At 49.9% G+C, this 18,381-nt stretch overlaps 1 protein-coding gene and 1 long non-coding RNA gene across 2 annotated transcripts; one reads left to right on the top strand and one right to left on the bottom strand.

The window, feature by feature from the left end:
- Nucleotides 1-423: 423 nt before the first annotated feature.
- On the bottom strand, nt 424-5,206 carry LOC135298435 (uncharacterized). Its single transcript, XM_064415995.1, has 6 exons — nt 4,306-5,206; nt 3,724-3,801; nt 3,520-3,612; nt 2,743-2,868; nt 2,229-2,379; nt 424-2,088 (listed from the first exon to the last, which is right to left on the bottom strand). Exons 1-6 carry the CDS (start codon nt 4,394-4,396, stop codon nt 1,725-1,727), a joined length of 903 nt encoding a protein of 300 aa, XP_064272065.1. The 5' UTR covers nt 4,397-5,206; the 3' UTR covers nt 424-1,724.
- A 9,104-nt stretch (nt 5,207-14,310) lies between these two features.
- LOC135298456 (uncharacterized) lies at nt 14,311-14,979 on the top strand. The gene is made up of 2 exons (XR_010360433.1): nt 14,311-14,455; nt 14,718-14,979. It is a non-coding gene; the product is annotated as an uncharacterized LOC135298456 (long non-coding RNA).
- The last annotated feature ends 3,402 nt before the right edge of the window (nt 14,980-18,381 follow it).

Genomic DNA, 18,381 nt, shown 5'->3' with positions numbered 1-18,381 from the left:
CCATTTCCATTTCCATTTCCATTTCCATTTCCATTTTTGAGAACGTTGACGTTTTTGCAACCCTTCAAGGTCTCGGCAGCACGTATTGGCCAGGCTCTTCTATAAGGTCACTCAGGGCGCGGCACCTTTCGCTTTTTCAGTGCTGTTTATTCCCTGTCCTTGCTGCTATAGGACCCGAACTCGTTCACTGATCCACCGTGGTTGCCGTTCCCGGTTTCACGTCCGGGGTCACCATTTCAGGTAATCGGCGGAAGAAATGCGGCACTCAATATGAGTGATCAGCAAATCTCAAAACTTTATTGATAGGCACATACATTTATATTGGTGCTAATGAGGCCAATACATATTGCAAAAGGCGAGCTCATTATTGGTTAGTTACTTATCAGCTAACTACGCCTACCTTAGCATTCTTGTGGCTACTATGTTGCAGCTGTCCACATCTTTTCTTCATATTTCTAACTAACCATCCTCTCCCCCATCCTGATGTTGCACCAAGGGCACAATGCCCTTGCCAGGTTTGGACACTGACTGCTGACTCCTATCCTCATCTCCTTCTTGCTTAATTAAGGGTATTATATCAGTGTGACCTTTGTCAACTAGCTAGCTGTTCACAAAATCCTCCACAAAAGTTCTCTGTTCTATTCCAGCTCTGGGCTTTTTTCCCATACTGCGTGCAACAAGACTGTAATTTTTATTATAATTATAGTCGCTGTTATCCATCTAATTTTTAAGAAGGCTCCTGTGATTGATAGGACATTCCTTCCTCTCTCACACAGCCCGGCTCCAGCTTTCTGCTCCTTGATGCTCCTCTCTTGAAGCTCTTCGGGGAGGGACTGCCACGACCTAAGTCACCACCTCGGGTCTCCTTGATGTGCTGACTGCTGGACAGCCATCCCTTGCAGAACATCTTTCCCTCTCTGCCCAGACCTTCCTGATTCAGGGCAGCATCCCAAATGAGCTCCCAGAGAAGTTTCTGCATGTCACTGCTAGCCAGCGTGTCCCCGTGCTGGTGCAGGAAAGCTTTGTGAACGGCCACTGCTGGGAAAGCAGGCTGAGGTGGCACAAGCAGCTCCTGCACTGCAGTGCAAGTTTCTCAGAGCTCCTGTCACAGCCCCAGCCCTGCTCCCAGCTCTGTGCATTCTGCCCCAACAGAAACAGCCGCACCAGGCAAGAATTTACTGCTTTTGGAAAAATATTTATTTATCAAAATCAAGAAAACAATCATTGTCTGCTAATACCAAGTATCACTATCACTAAATGTACCACTATCACCAAAAAAAATCACCATCCTCCAATATTAACTATCACTATTGCTAATACAATCACTGTCCTCTAATATCAAATAATGCTATCATTAAAACAATCACTATCCTCTAATATTAACTATCACTATCATTAAAACAACCGCCACCCTCTAATATCAAGTATCCCTATCACTATCACTAAAAGAATCACTACCACTATCACTATTTATGACTATCACTATCACTAATACAATCACCCTCCTCTAATATCAAGTAACGCTATCATTGAAACTATCACTATCCCCTAATATTAACTAACGCTATCATTAAAACCATCACTATCCTCTAATATTAACTATCACTATCATTAAAACAACCACCACCCTCTAATATCAAGTGTCCCTATCACTATCACTAAAAGAATCACTACCACTATCACTATTTATGGCTATCACTATCACTAATCATCTATCACTATCACTAATCATCATCCTCTAAGAGATAGTAGTCCTGCTGGTATTGGTAGGAGGGGCAAGAGGATGCTGTGGGCTGAGGTGACTCCAGGGAAATCCAGTGGTCCTGTGAAGAGGCATTGTCAGCCAGAGCACAGAAGGAGCAGGTGGGCAGAGGTGACGGGTCTGCGCTCATGTTCTTGTACAACTGGGCGAGCTCTGCTGCAAAGAGCTCAGGAAACAGGCGGCAGCTGTCCCTGAACCCGTTGCCTTGGACTCTCTCGCCGCTTCCCACTCCTTCTCCTGACTCTGCTTCACCTCTAGGCTGACCACTGCTTTCCCAGGAAGAGTCCCAGTCCTGTCCTGTTGCCTCTTTGTCCTCCTGGCTCCTCCTGTAGAAACAGATTTCCAAGAAGACTCCTCACAGATAGGAATTTGGAGCACAGTTTCCTCAGAGCCCTGCTAGGAGCAGCCTGGGCGCTCCTGCATGCTGCAAAGACTTCCTTGCCAATGGCAGCAATTAATAACTCACCTGTCTCTCCTCAGCAGCTGATGCATGACTAGATAGCCAGACACTGCCCCAAGCAGAAGCAAAGCTGAGGCTGCTACTGTCCCTACTAGGATGTAGTACTTGCTCGGGTCACAGTGTCCAGCAGTCTTGGCTTTTTGCCCACCGGATGACCCTGGCAGGAGAAGAGACAATGCAAGAGTCAGCGTTTGTGCTCTGCACTAGGCATAACCCCACAGTGTGCTTCAGATGCCCAAGGACTGGCACTGCTAGTGGATCAGAACTGACATCTGATGTTGTCTTCAGAGATGGCTTCCTCTGGCTCTGGTGTCTTAGCATCAGGGACCAAGAGGGATCCCATCAAGCTCTCATGCACAAGAGCCCAGTGTGTGCCAGGGAGCAGCACTGCCCCATCTACTCCTCCGGGCTGCAGGCCCGGGCTGCGTGCTGGGTACCTGCAATTCACCCATGGAGAGCACTGCAGGGATACAGCAGAAATGCTGCTCTTTGCCCAAGACAGCATCTAGCAAGCACTCACCTGAATATTCCTCAGGCTCAGCAAGTGTCCTGGTGTCCTCTATTGGTTCTCTTTTTTCATGTGAGCCTGGCACAATGTCACTTTCTTCCACAGCTAAGGTCTCCGGTACAGTCTCAGAATCTGTCTCTTCAGAAAAAAAAAACATTGCACACATTAAGCAGAAGCCACTGCCCCTCAGCACAAGCACGGTACCATGGCCTGGGCATTCCGGCAAGCGGCGCTGACGAGGCCGCTGTCCCCCCCAAGACAGGAGGAATCGACAGCTGGATTTTCTGCAGTGCAACAAGAAGTGCAGACCCAAACCAGCCAAGACTTAATCAACCAAATGACCCACAGAAGGAGTACCTTCAGGTTCCCCCTCACCCTTGGACTCCAGCTTCAACCCGTCCCTGAGCCTGAGCTTTGCAAGGGGCAGCCAAGGCTTGCTCTGATGTCATTGCTGCCTCCATGCTGTGCTGAGCATGTGGCAAACCCAAATTCAGCACTGGCCTTTGCCCAACGTCTGGATGCCAATGTCTGCACAGAGCAGCCCTGGCCAGGAATGCTACAACTGCAGCAGCAGCTGGAGAAGCCCCTGGCAGTCATCTGGAAGCACAGCTGCGAGCAGAGGCTGTGCTGGACCATCTCTAGGGCTCCCTGCAGGAGCTGTGAAATGGAGTGGGCCTGCAGCAAGACTCTGACTGAGTGCTTCTGCCTGTCCAGGATACAGCACATGCCTACAGGAACCAAAAGCTCAGCTTGCCGGCTGCCAGGGTTAACAGAGTGGGATATACTAACCAGATGGGGCTTCATGCAAGGCTGCCAGGAGCTCCTCTGGAACATCCGGCAATCCTTCAGGGAACTCTTCAGGAACCTTGTCATCGTTCATCCCTATTGTTAGATTTACAAAAGCACGTTAACCCATGACGGTATTTTTCTCGTGAATAAAACAGGGAAAAGGGGCGCTCCTTTTTGTGAAGGCAGGACAGACTGACTACTCACGCTTGAGGTACCAGCTCGGAGTCAGCACGGTATCTGCCCCTCGCTCAGGGGCTGAAAGAGCACTCTCTGTGTCCACAACTACAACCAAACACCCACAAGAAGTTACCATCACGTGCACTGCCCTCATGGGCACACCTCAAGGCCTGGATGTGGGAGGCACTGATAGGGCACGCTCAGGCAGGTCTGCATCCTCACAGCTGCAGGGGGGTCTGGCTGCCCTTGGGACACTGAGCTGGCAGCTCCCACATGAAGGGAAAAGCCGTGGCGTGCCCACACGATCTGTGTGCAGGTCAGCCCTGGAGCCGGGCCAGAAGGCTGGACAACCAGAGCGGAGGGACGGACAGCCACTGCTGAGTGATGGAGAACTGGTGCTGAGCTTCCGGGCCTGACCCGACCCTCCCCACATCCTTGCTCCTTAGGAAGCTCTCTCCATGCTGCACCCTAAAGCAGCTGCAGCCCCTCACACCTCCCCTGGAGCCTCTGCCCCTCTGCCTGCCCCGTGCTGCCTTCCTGGCTCAGCCATCCCTGCTCCCGGCCCCGCTGCTGCCAGCCAGGGCTGTGTGCTGGCCCCTGCCTGCCTACCTGCTCCCTGCCCAGCTGCTGGAGCACTCTGGGCATTCTGGGCTGGCAGGGCCACGAGAAAGAGCAGCAGGAGGTAGCGGCTCAGGACCATGATCCCCCCTGCTAGCAACACTCTGCTGCTGCTGCTGCTGCTGCTGCTGCTGCTGCTGCTGCTGCTGCTGCTGCTGCTGCTGCAGTGTTGCCCAGAGCAAGCACTGAAGAGCACAGTGGGGCTCTGGAACGTGACATCAAACAGAGCTCTGTGACCTCATAACAAAGTGATGGCTGTGAAGGCCCCAATGTACGGCCACGTTGCCTGTGAATTCCTGCACCTCCCCTCTACTGAATTTCCTTATTCTGCACAGGAATGGAAGGAGCCAAATGGAGAAGGGCTGGAGTATTTTGGAGGCAGCATTGTGCATGGGAATGCAGAGGCACTCATGTCTTATTCCTCAGAAATTCCCTAGAAGAAGACCTGGATGAAGGCTGCTGTAAAAAGCCCAAATTCAAGAGTGTTTCTTTGGTAGTATTTTTGTCTGAAAGAATTGTGGCAAAAACCTGCTTTTCCCATGACTTCTGCTACAGTTTCATGACCTTTGATGGCAGCACTGCTTCCATCCTCCACTGTCACGCAAACATGGCTGTGCAGTGCTCACGCATCTTCCCCGTCAGCCTGGTTTACTCCCTTTTCCACTTCCAATGCTACTTAAAGCTCTCTCAAGGAGCCCTGCTAACTCTGGAGCCAAGAGCCTTTTTCCCTTTGAGGCAGATGTAGCCCATGTGCCACCATCAGGCCTGCTGTCCTGTAGAGTAACCCACGGTCAAACTCCCACACTGTTGCTGGGAACACCAGGCTGCCAGCTATTCACCTCTAGAGCCTTCCTGGGTCTGGCTCACTGCACGTAGGACCCAGGCAGGCTGCCCAGCTGCCTCGGCCTTGGGTCTGAGCGCCATCTCGGGCCCTCCATTCCTGCCCGAGGGGAAGCACCGATGAACACGGCCCTCCTTTGTTCCTTAAGGGGCCACACGCCCAGGCTCTCCCTTACCGCGCTCCGCGCCATTGTGCTGCTCGGCGGCCCGTCACCAGCTGCGGCACCAGTGTCCCCAGAGCTCCTGTGCTGCTGCTGAAGCCGCCCGCGGCGTGTGGCCCGGCGGGGCGGCAGCGCTGCCCGCAGCCCGCGGCCTCCTCGTCCCCTGCTGCCGCCATTGCGCACGGGGCCCTGAGGGGCGGGCACGGGGCTGCGGGGCTGTGCCGGCCCCGCTTGCCGGGCCTCAGCCCCAGCTGCTGCCGCTGGCTCGCAGCGACCACTGCAGCAGGAAAACACCTCGGGCTTTACTGGAGTGCATACAATAACTGCCCCTGGGCTTCTCCTTGTGTGTTGCTCTAGCCACTTGCCTGTCCCTTGCTTGCCCGCTATAGCCCTGTTCTTTGCCACTCGCTCTCTATTTTGTTGTCCCTCCAAAGCTTCTTCAACAGTCTCCATCCCGCCCCAGCCCAGCGTTCGCTCTCTCCTGCTCCCTCCTGCTCATTCTGCGTCTCTTCCTCTGTCCCTGCTGCCCCTTCCCGCAGCTCCGGCCCCGTTCCCTGGCCCTCTTTTGCTCCCCTTGTCTCTCCGTTCTGCTTTCTGCCCCTGTCTCTTAGGTCTCTATTTCTCGGCTCCGCTCCCTGGGCCATGCTCGCTTCAGAGTCCCAGGCGAACCGTCCCGGCAGCCGCTCTCTGCAGCCGGGACACGGCGGAGAGCTCTCCTGCGGCGGCACGACAGCGGCCAATGGGGCCCGGCACCGGCGCCTCGGCCCTCGCGCCGGAGCGGGGCCGCTCCGAGGCAGCGGCGGCAGCTGGAGCTGCGGCCCGGGAAGCGGGGCCGGCACAGCCCCACAGCCCCGGGCCCGCCCCTCCCGGCCCCAGTGGCAGAGAGCAGGGATGAGGTGGCAAACCAAGGCACTGGCGACTGGACAGAGCAACACACAAAGCAAATGCCAGGCACGCTTTTTGCCGGACCCCATTGAATCCAGAGCTCTTTTGCTGCTGCAGTGGCATGTCAGCTCCCTCAGAAGCAGCCGAGGCATTTCAGAAAGGGCACTGCAGGGCATGAGCATGCATATGTCCCACAGCTCTCAGTTGTGCATCTGGAAGGCTGCAAGTGTGGGTGTCTATATGAGAAGAGTTTGTGAGGCTTGCTTCAAGGGTTGAGGCACAGCTCTCTTCTGAACAGAGCCTTGGGCTGCCCTCTCAGGAGGTGGCTATCTCAGAGCTGCTGGTATCTCAGAGAGGCCCACGAGAGACAGCGCAGAGGCGCAGCTGGAGCTGCTGTGGAGAGCAGAGGAGAGGAACAAGGGTGAGGAGCTCAGTGGTTCCTCTTCATCACTTCAAAGGGAAGAGCATTGTCTTGGGACAGTCTTTACCGCCCGAGCAAGAAGTAGCAGGACCCCCCCAAAAGCCCACTGTCCAGAGATGCCTTCAAGCATCTCTCTGGCAATTGCTGCCGGCAATATCCTCCCCACACACTGCAGGCAACAGTCAGCCTCAACAGCAGCTGTGCTGCGTTCCTTGGACAGCAGCTTTGCTGCACTCACACCTCCAGCTTTGGCTGCAGATGGCCCAGCTGGAGCAGGCATGGGCAAAGGCCTGCAGGACCACTGTCAGTCGGACTCATGAGCCCAGGACAGCAGTTCCCTGGCATGCTGGTGTCTTGGTTTAGGGCAAGTTTGGGAGATAACCCTTAAAGGGGCTTCTCTACAAAAGCAGATTCAATTCCTCTTCTCTCCTCTAACCGGTTCGGGAGAAAATATCTCTTTGGAGAAAAGTGGAAAGAAATCTGTTTATTAAATAATAGAAACTAAATAATATTAAACAATAAAACAATATTAAATAATTTAAGGAAAAGCAAACTCAGAACAGTCTCCTCCCTGGGCTGCAGCTCGGCTTACTCAGTCTTTAATTAGTCTCTCTCGTGCTGGAAACGCCGTGGCCCAGGCCCGGCCAGGGGCCACAGGTGGAGCTGCCGGTGCTCTTCTGGGTGTTCAGTTAAGAGCAGGCTTGAATAGGTTCAAGAAAAAAGGAAAAAATCACAATTTGGAGAACTTCTTTGCTTCAGCTAGCTAAAACTAACTAAAAGCAAGAAAAAGGGAAAAAGGAGCTTTGTCTTGCTGTCTGTCTATTTGCAGACAACACAGTCCGGGAGCAGGAATGTGGAGGAGTGAGAGCAGTCTGAAAACAAACTGCGCGCTTCTTTCTTCTCTTCTTCACTGTCTGGAAGAGAGTCTTAAAGGTGTAAAACTTATTATTCAGTATAAACAGAACAAGACGATTGGGGATAAAAGCATCATATAGTCAGCCCAGGATATTCTACTCTTTATTCTTATATCGTCACCTTACTACTAAAACTAATATATATATTCTAACTCTACAAACACATACATTATACATCTAATATACAGCTATATATAGACAATGGTGGCAACATTCAGCAAATAGTGATATTTATACATGGTTCTCACTCAACAATCAGATCTCTTTGAGGTACACATCGTGTTCTTCTATCTTTTTGCATTATTTACTATGTGCAACTTGGTTCTTGAGCAAAAACAACCTCACGAATGGGTTTGTCTGTATTCGAGGCAGGATTGATCTAAACTGTCTTCTCTAATAAACTTCTGACATGTACTACTGGGACTTTGTCTTGGTCTGTTTGATGGCAGCACACGTCTTACAGTCATGGATAATTTGAGAAATATTGTCTATGGTTAAATCTACTTTTCGGTTTCGTGCTCACTTATAGGTGGTATCTCTACTCTGATGATTTGAGGCATTATGGGCTTATTGAGTTAGGAATAACTCTCTCTTGTGCTCCTAATTTAGGTCTATCTTGGACACTCTTATCTTTGCAGCCTGGTCTACCTGCTTATTGTTTTGGTGCTCTTTATTGGCTCTACTCTTGGGGACATGGGCATCTATATGGCGGACTTTTACAGGTAGCTTCTTTATTTTGGTAGCGATGTCTTTCCACTCTTCAACAGCCTAAATTGGTTTTTTTCTACGTTGCTAATTAGCCTTTTTCTACCTTTTTAGCTATTTTCACAGAGCATTGGCTACTATCTATGAATCAGTGTAGAGGTAGAGCTTTGGCCACTTCTCTCTTTCAGCAATGTCTAAGGCTAGTTAAACAGCTTTGAGTTCAGTAAGTTGGCTTGATTTACTTTCTCCTTCAGTGGCCTCTGCAACTTGTCGTGTGGGGCTCCATACGGCTGCTTTCCACTTGCGATTCATTCTTACTATGCAACAGGAACTATTAGTAAAAAGAGCATATTGTGGTTTTTTTGTTGGCAGTTGGTTATATGGAGGAGCTTCTTCAGCACGTGTCACTTCTTGTTCTTCTTCATTAGTGAGATTGAAGTTTTTACTTTTTGGCTAGTTTGTAATTATTTCCAGAATTTCAGGGTGATTTGGCTTTCTAATATGGGCGCGTTGTGTTATGAGAGCAATCTACTTATTTCATATAGCATTCGTGGCATGGTGGGTAGAGGGAACTTTTGTTTTGAACAACCACCCCAGTACTGGTAGTCGGGGTGCCAGGAGGAGTTGTGCTTCGGTGCTTATTACTTCTGAGGCAGCTTGGACTCTTTCATAGGCTGCTAAAATTTCCTTCTCTGTTGGAGTATAGTTGGCTTCAGACTTTCTGTAGCTTCGACTCTAAAATTTCAGTGGTCGGCTTCAAGTCTCCCCAGGCACCTTTTGCCAAAGGCTCCAGGACAAACTATGGTTCTTGGCTGCAGAATAGAGCACATTCTTCACATCTGGTTTTGTCTTGACTGGGCTAAGGGCTACTGCATGAGCGATCTCCTGCTTAATTTGGACGAAGGCTTGTTGCTGTTCAGGGTCTCAGTGGAAAGTGTTTTTCTTACGGGTGACTAGATAGAGAGGGCTCACGATTTGACTATACTTAGGAATGTGCATTCTCTAAAAACTTATGGCATCTAGGAAAGCTTGTGTTTTCTTCTTGTTGGATGGTGGAGACGTTGTTATCTTGTTGATGACATCAGTGGGAATCTGACGCCGTCCGTCTTGCTACTTCACTCTTAGAAACTGGATCTCTTGAGCAGGTCTCTTGATTTTACTTTTCTTGATGGCAAAGCCGGCTTTCAGGAGAATTTGGATAATTTTCTCTCTTTTTTCAAACACTTCTGCTGTTGTCTTCCCTTATACAATGATGTCATTAATATATTGCAGATGTTCTGGAGCTTTACTCTTTTTTAGTGTACTTTGGATTAGTCTATGGCAGATGGTAGGACTGTGCTTCCACCTCTGGGGCAGCCGGTTCTAAGTGTACTGCACACCTCTCTAGGTGAAGGCAAACTGAGGCTTGCATTCTGCTGCCAGCGGAATGGAGAAAAATGTATTGGCAATATCGATAGTGGCATACTACTTCGCTGCTTTGGACTCAAGCTCATATTGGAGTTTTAATATGTCTGGCATAGCAGCACTTAGTGGTGGAGTCACTTCATTCAATGTACGGTAGTCAACTGTCAGTCTCTATTCTTCTTCAGATTTACGCACGGGTCAGATGGGGCTGTTGAAGGGTGAGTGGGTCTTGCTGACTACTCCTTGGCTTTTTAGCTCTTGGATTATCTTATGGATGGGAATCACAGCATCTCGAGTGGTTCTATACTGTCGACGATGTACTGTGGAAGTGGCAATTGGTACCTGTTGCTCTTCTCCTTTCAGAAGCTCTACTGTAGATGGATTCTCAGACAGTCTAGGCAAGGTATTCAATTGTTGGACGCCCTCTGTCACTACAGTTGCTATCCCAAATGTCTACTTTAGTCTTTTTGGGTCTTTGAAATATCTACTTCGCAGATAATCTATGCCCAGGATACATGGGGCCTCTGGGCCAGTCACAATAGGATGTTTCTTCTACTCATTCTCAGTCAAGCTTACATCAGCTTCTACTAAAGTGAAGTCTTGTGATCCCCCTGTCACACTAGCGATAGAAACGGATTCTGTCTCTACGTGTCTTGATGGAATTATGGTACACTGTGCACCAGTGTCGACTAAAGCTTTATACTCTTGTGGTTCTGATGTGCCAGGCTAACGAATCTATACTGTCCAGAAAACATGATTTTTTTTAGCTTCTACTTGGCTAGCGGCAGGGCTCCTCTAAGCTTGGTTATCTTTCTTTCTTTGGGCATATGTCTTAGAGGTTTTTTCAAGGGGATTAGACATGTCATTATTATTATCATACCTGGCAGTTCGGCTATGGGCAACTGGAGCTGCTTTCTTTGTGGTGGAACTTCCTCTCTGAGCCTTGTCTTCTTTCAATTCACACACCTTTTGGGCTAGAGCAGCGGTGGATTTTCCATCCCATCTCTTCATGTTTTCTCCACAATCACGCAGAAAGAACCATAGCTCAGCTCGTGGGGTGTACCTTCTCTCTCCATCTGGGGAACGTCTGCGTTGGGTACTAGAACTTCTGATTTGTATTGTCGAGATTTGGAGAAGGTCTTCTTTAATTTCCTCTTTGAGCTTCTTATGATTCTCCTCTATCTTATCCTCTAATCTCTGCAGACGTGTTTCCACCACTGCGATTCTGGCATGTGTGGGGCTATGCACAGCATCTGCATAAGCTCGGAGTTTCTTTGCCATGTCAAGCACGGTCTCATCCGTGTCATCCCGCTTCATGATAGCTAGAGCAGAAGCATATTCATGTGGTTCAAGTTGTACTAGTTTTCGCCACATCACAGATGTGCATGGTACTAAGTCTGGATTCTTAGCTGTTATGTCATCTGAGAATATAATTTCTGTTATTGTTATTTTTTTCAAGCGTTGAATCTTTTGTTCTATGGTTTTTTACTGTGTTTGCTGCATGTAGATATCATCGGCACACAGGTATCTTTGCGCTACACTGTTTAAGACCCATGCCCAGAGGCTGTGAGGGTTAGCCCCCCTCATCATGCTTTGGTCGATGACAGGATCATGTGACAGGGATCTCAAATGCTTCGCTTCTGTGTTATTCAGAATTGTAGCTTCGCTTGCAGCATTTTAAAGACGGACTAACCAGCTAATTATGGATTTATCAGATCGTCGGGTGTAATCCTTCCTTAGGCCACGCAGGTCTTTTAGGGAGAAGGACTTAATATTGGCTTCTGATTTTGTGCCAGTTGCTTTGACTCCTGATTTTATGTTAGGAAATGTTCAGGGTCTTTCTTTTGCATCATCATCATTATCATCTATTGGTCGATCGGTCTTGTCTGTGCACTTCTTACTTTTAGTGCTAGTAGCAACAGCCATTGGTTGAGGCTTATTGTTTGGTTTAACCGCTGGCTTAGGTTCACTATGTGGTTTAGCTGCTGGTTTTGAGCTTGGGGTGTTGGTTGCAACTTGAGCGATTGGGATAGCTCTTGATGTATCTCCCTGCCCCTCTTCCTCGGTCTGCTGCCCTAGAGTATCTAGCAGTGCACGATAAGCATATGCTAGGGCCCGGCTCACTGCAATGATCCTTTTCTCCTTAGGGCTATCATTGAGATACTTCTCTTTCAGATATTTCCCCACCTCAGCTGGGTTCTGAATTTGTTCATGGGGAAAGTCCCAGACTATAGGGTCAGAGAATTCTTTCAGGATTTGGCTCATATTTTCCCATTCTCCACCCCACTCAGGATTCTCCACACGTGGGTCTACTTCTGGGTCAGGGGTCTCATCAGCTCTTCTAGACATCTCAGCCCTCATTCTAGAGAAGCTGCAGACCATATAGAGGAAGCCTACCAGATTAAATGCCAGAAAGATGGTCTCTTTAATATTCAGGGGAAACTGAACATTCTCTACAAGTGACATAACAGATTCAAAGGAGAAGAAGGAAAGGAAAGGCTGGAAAGCCTCATTCCCTGCTCCTCCTCTAACCAGCTGGGTGCAATTACTAATAAATTCCCAAAACATACTGCTAGAACTGGGATGCAGGGTAGGACGAAGAAACCATAAACCATACATATCGTAAACAGACGCCAGTATTTTTGTAAACGCCTTATAAATCATTATCACCAAGGCTAACACAATAGCTAACCTAATCCATGCCCCTTTACCGCAAAAACTATGTGATAGGGACAATAATCCTAGTGACCAGAAAGGTATTGAAACCTCAAAAAGGTCTAGAGACCAGAGCCACATAAAGGCCTCCCCAAGAGACATGACAAATTCAAATAACATGGCTACTGGGTACTTTAACCTACTGCACAGCAAGCACAACCAATCTGCAATCAATAAAGGGTTTTTTTCCACTTTCTCAAGCCATGCGTTGGGCGCCACTAGCTGTATTTGACTTGGTTTAGGGCAAGTTTGGGAGATAACTCCCAAAAGGGCTTCTCAACAAAAGCAGATCCAATTGCCCCACCCACCTCCAACCGGTTCAGGAGAAAATATTTCTTTGGAGAAAAGTGGAAAGAAACATGTTTATTAAACAATAGAAAATAAACAATATTAAACAATAAAACTTCTCACTGATCCAAGAAACGCAAACTCAGAACAGTCCTCTCTCCTGGTTGCAGCTCGGCTCACTCAGTCTCTGATCAGTCTCTGGTGCTGGAAACGCCGTGGCCCAGGCCTGGCCAGGGGCTACAGGTGGAGCTGCCGGTGCTCTTCTGGGTGTTCAGTGCAGAGCAGGCTTGAACAGGTCCAAGAAAAAAGGAAAAAAATCACAATCTGGAGAACTTATTTGCCTCAGCTAGCTAAAACTAACTAAAAGCAAGAAAAAGGGAAAAAAGGAGCTCTGTCCGGCTGTCTGTCCATCCGCAGACAACACAGTCCAGGAGCAGGAATGTGGAGGAGTGAGAGCAGTCTGAAAACAAACTGCACGCTTCTTCCCTCCCCTCCTCACTGTCTGGAAGAGAGTCTTAAATTTGTAAAATTTATTATTCAGTATAAACAGAACAAGACGATTGGGGATAAAAGCATCATATAATCAACCCAGGACAACCCTCTTCATGGCAATGCACAGCGTTTGGAGTTCCACACAAAGACCCGTCTCTGGCCTCATTCATCAGCACTTGAAGCAAGTGTGCTCCGGCCTCTGGGAGTGCAGCTCGCTCACACGGGCTCACTGTGGACACGCCGCAATCACACAGTCATTGAGTGCACCAGAGAACCTGGCCTCTAATAAAAGGCATGAATGCCACAGCCCACCCAACCCAATGCCTTGCATGTCTCTACATTTTCCTTCTTCTCTCATCTCTCATGTCACTTTCCCCATTTCCTCTCTCTGCCAGCTTGGCTTCTCTCTCTCCTGCCTGCAGCTTCAGCCACATGTGCGACACTGCAGGAACAGCCTGACCCACAGGGAAGTGGGAGAGGACTCTTTGTCAGCAACTGAAGTGACAGAACAAGGGGGAATGGGATGAAACTGCAAGAGCTGGAATCCATTCCATGATGGGAAGAAGTTCTTTCCTGTCAGGGTGCTTGTCCCTGGCACAGGGACCAGCGCAGAGAGGCTGTGCATACCCCATGCCCACCAACATCCAAGGCCAGCTTGGACAGGGGCCGCAGCAACCTGCTGTGCTGCGAGGCTGCTCAGCTTGGAACCAGATGATCCTTAGGGTCCCTTCCAAGCCAAACCATTCAAGGATTTCATCATTGCACCATGCCCACCTCCCAGTGTGGAGCGGCCCTGAAACTTCTGTGACATCACAGCTCCCACAGTGTTCCAGGTGGAACGTCCAGCACCTGGAAACCACCACAGCAGACACTCTGCCTGCTGCCAGCGCTCAGTTGGTGCTCGCTCTGCGCTCTGCCCGTCAGCACTCAGCTGTTGCTGCTGCTGCCTGGCCTTTCACTGCTGCCTGCTCTGGAGCACCAATCCCAGCAGGATGAGCACTGCTGCGCCAGTGGAGGTACAGTGCCATTCCAGGGAGGAGGCAGCCTGCTTGAGCAGGCTGCAGCCATGTAGGAATGGATGGTGTGGGACAGGAACCCCACTGTGACATTGTGCTGTCTCTTGCAGACTAACAGAGACACTGTGGAGGAGATGCAAGTGGACATGGTGCAGGATGAGGAAGAAAGGATGCAGGTGGATGTGGAAGACCAGGTTGAGGAGATGGAAGTTGATGAGGAGGATGACATCGAGGCGATGGAAGTGGATGAGAAGGATGAGGAGGAGCCCATGGTCCTTGGATGAAGATGGAGCCCCACAAGTAAGACAGGCAGATGCTCCCCATGCCCTGCCCACAGACACAGTGGCTGCCCTGACGCCAGGCTGGGGCTGGGCTGGATGGCCCCGCTCAGGGACACGCTGCCCGCAGGGAGCCTGGATTGTGCTGCCACAAGCACCAGCCCTGGCCTGCCCTGCACTTGCCTGGGGCCACACCAGCCCTGCCAGCCCTGTCCCAGCTCCTGGGGCCCAGCTGGGCCCAGTGCTGGCAGCTGACTCCAGCTTTGCTTCTTTCTTCCTTCCAGGACTGATGCAGATGATGGCCGTACATATTACGCCTGTGTATATATGTTTGAAAAGTTAGGATATTTTTGTAAATATGTTCTTAGGTTAGTAGTTCTCTGTAAATATGTTTTGAAGATTCTTAGTCCATAGGATCCCATGTAAAGAAATCCTGTAGTTTGTTATTGTTGTTGTTGTTGTTATACGGATTGTTGTAATGAAAGGTGTTCTGTAAATCCTAGAGTTTTGCAATCTTTGGCAAATAAATACGGCTTCTTTTTAAAACCTCACTTCTCTTTGTCATTCCTTTGGGCACAGGCAGCGTTTGCACAGTTGGGATTTCCACTTGCTCCGGGATCCCGGGGCTGGAGCTCCCTGGGGCTGCTGCCACGGCCACCCCGCGGCTGGGGGTCCCTGTGCACAGGGGGTCCCACTGACACCACTGCTGCCGCTGGCCACTGCTGCTGCTCCTGGGCTGGGGCACAGCCGCGTCCCCAAGAGCTGAGCTGTCACCAGCACAGAGGGGGCTCTCACTGCACTGGCCCCTGCAGCCATGCCACCAAAGCAAGGCAGCAAACTTTCAGCCACCCTTCCTGCTGCAGCCACAGCCACTCCTGGCTCCAGAGCCGCCATCAGCCCACAGGGATGCAAAATCCACCTGCCCGCTCTCAAGGCCTTGACAGCCTTGGCAACTGTGGCACCTGCATCTGGGCTGCTGCAGGGGCTGATGTTTAAGGCTTGCAGCCTCCAAAGGCTCCGGGCTCTGCTTCCCACCCTGCTCTGCACTGCTCTGGCTCCGCATTGCTCAAGAGACAAAAGCCAAGCCAGAGGATCGTCACCCTGCCCAAATTGCTGAATTGACTGCAGTCCTTAGGATCTTCTCCACTTTCAGAGAACCTCTTCGTTTGATCACTGATTCGGCAGATGTCTATGGCCTAGTGCAGCGGGCCGAAAATTCCATTTTCAAAGACATTTCTAACCCCAACTAGAGCATTTGCTTTCCCCTTTCATTTCTCTTTTGTCCCACAGACAACACCCACGCTATATCATGCACACAAGGCCTCATACCACCCTTCCTGCATTTATAGTAGGCAATGCTAGAGCAGATGCCCCAGCAAGGGTTGTCCAAACCTCCCCACGGAATGTTTTTGACCAGGCTAGGATCCGCCACCACTTCCACCATCAAAACATTCCTGCACCGCTCAGCATCTTTAAAATTACCCAAGATCAGGCAAGATCCATGGCAAACACCTGCCCAAATTGTCAGCAACATGCCTTTGCTTCTGTCAGAGCTGCACTCAATCCAAGAGGACTAAAGACTCTCCAGATCGGGCAATCTCACATCACACACCAAGCCCCTTTTGGGAGACTAAAATACATCCCCGTCTCAATCCACACCGACAACGCTGCGGTTTTCGCCTTTGCCCATGCTGGTGAGAAATCAAAAGATGCTATAAAACGTTCCTTTTTAGCCTTTTCCACCTTCCCTGTTCCACAGGAAATTAAAACTGATCATGGTCCTGCTAATACCTCCCACTGATTCCAACCCTTTTCTGACCAGTGGGCTACAAAACATGTCACAGCCATACCACACTCTGCCACAGGACAGTCCATAGTCCAGAGGGCCCACTCTTCCATCCAAAGGATCCTTGATCAACAGAGACGGGGAGTCCACATATTATCTGCCATTGAGAGACTGGCCAAGGCCCTTGATGTGCTCAACTTTTTCAACACCTCATTTATGGAGCCAACTCCCCCAGTCATCAGGCATCAGGCATTTCATGTGACTTCAGGCCAGTGAAAAGAAAAGCCACCTGTCTTGATCAAAGACCCTGAATCCAAACAAATTATGGGCCCTTTCCCATTCATTACTTGGGAGGGAGGATATGCTTGTGTCTCTACAGCAGCACGCCCAAGACGGATCCCAGCAAAAAACATCAAACCCTTCTGCCAATGGCCAGGCAAACACCAGGGCCGCCTTCAGAAGAACAGAATGAAAGCCTAAGAGAGACAGCAGCAGCCTGGAAAAGAAGAAGAAGGACAGAAGAAGATCTCCTAAGCAGTGTGGACCACACAGACCAACACCAAGAGAGCTCAGACACCACTATCCGGGATATATCGCTTAACATTTGTAAAAACTGTATTCTAGCCTTGATATTTGATTCTTCTAATAAGCTGACTTCAAACCCTTGCCTTACAGAAGAGAAAGTTTAGTGGGACCAGAATTTAAGGTTCACATTACAATCTCCCTATCTCTTTACTTTCAGGCCACCCAAGCCTCCACCCACTACTAAATTAGCTAAAGTCAAAGGATGCTGTCTTTTGTTGCCACTGCAGCAGGAAGCTGGATGCTCCTCACTATGCCACATGCCTTCAGCTGGCTGGTTCCACAGCCAAGCCACAATTTCTTGCCCATGGCCACGCTTGTCAACCTCTTCTCACATAAGGACTCAGTATACCAGAGCGGCCAGCTGCTCACAGATCAAATCAACAAGATCCAGACGAAAGACAACAACGACTGGCTCACTGGACTTTTGAAAGACTGGGGCATGAAAGGCTGGCTTTCACCTTTAGTTAAGACTGTTTTGTGGGCTTTGTTTCTGGTATTCATTGTCTTGGTTATTCTATCCAGTTTTGCTCAACGCATGCAGAAGTCCATGGCAGAAGCCTTCATTCCTGAAAACAAAAAGGGGGCAGTTGTGGAGACCCAGGGGCCTGCCATTGAACTGTAATACCTTAGGGCAAAGGGGACCAAGGTGAAACAGAGAAACCCCTCTGAATGCAAGGATCTCACCCATGGCCACTTGCAGCCTCTTGCAATCTGCAGGTTTTGTTGCTATCACCCACTTCAACTGCCATTTTTTCGTTATATCTGCTCCCCAGAGAATGTTCTCCTCTCTCTTCTCCCCTCCTTCGCCCCTTCGCCCTCCAATATAAAACCCTCATTCCCCAGCCTCATTTTCTCTCTGGCCCTGGACCCTCTTCATGGCAATGCACAGCGTTTGGAGTTCCACACAAAGACCCATCTCTGGCCTCATTCATCAGCACTTGAAGCAAGTGTGCTCCGGCCTCTGGGAGTGCAGCTCGCTCACACGGGCTCACTGTGGACACGCCGCAATCACACAGTCATTGAGTGCATCAGAGAACCTGGCCTCTAATAAAAGGCATGAATGCCACAGCCCACCCAACCCAATGCCTTGCAAGTCTCTACTTTTTCCTTCTTCCCTCATCTCGCATGTCACTTTCCCCATTTCCTCTCTCTGCCAGCTTGGCTTCTCTCTCTCCTGCCTGCAGCTTCAGCCACACGTGTGACACTGCAGGAACAGCCTGACCCACAGGGAAGTGGGAGAGGACTCTTTGTCAGCAACTGAAGTGACAGAACAAGGGGGAATGGGATGAAACTGCAAGAGCTGGAATCCATTCCATGATGGCAAGAAGTTCTTTCCTGTCAGGGTGCTTGTCCCTGACACAGGGACCAGCGCAGAGAGGCTGTGCATGCCCCATGCCCACCAACATCCAAGGCCAGCTTGGACAGGGGACGCAGCAACCTGCTGTGCTGGGAGGCTGCTCAGCTTGGAACCAGATGATCTTTAGGGTCCCTTCCTAGCCAAACCATTCAAGGATTTCATCATTCTGCCATGCCCACCTCCCAGTGTGGAGCGGCCCTGAAACTTCTGTGACATCACA

This window comes from Passer domesticus, chromosome 4, assembly GCF_036417665.1.
Source record: "Passer domesticus isolate bPasDom1 chromosome 4, bPasDom1.hap1, whole genome shotgun sequence".
Lineage (NCBI taxonomy): Eukaryota > Metazoa > Chordata > Aves > Passeriformes > Passeridae > Passer > Passer domesticus.
The sequence above is the reverse complement of the archived record's forward strand: the minus strand, read 5'-3'. Positions and strand labels throughout refer to the sequence as shown.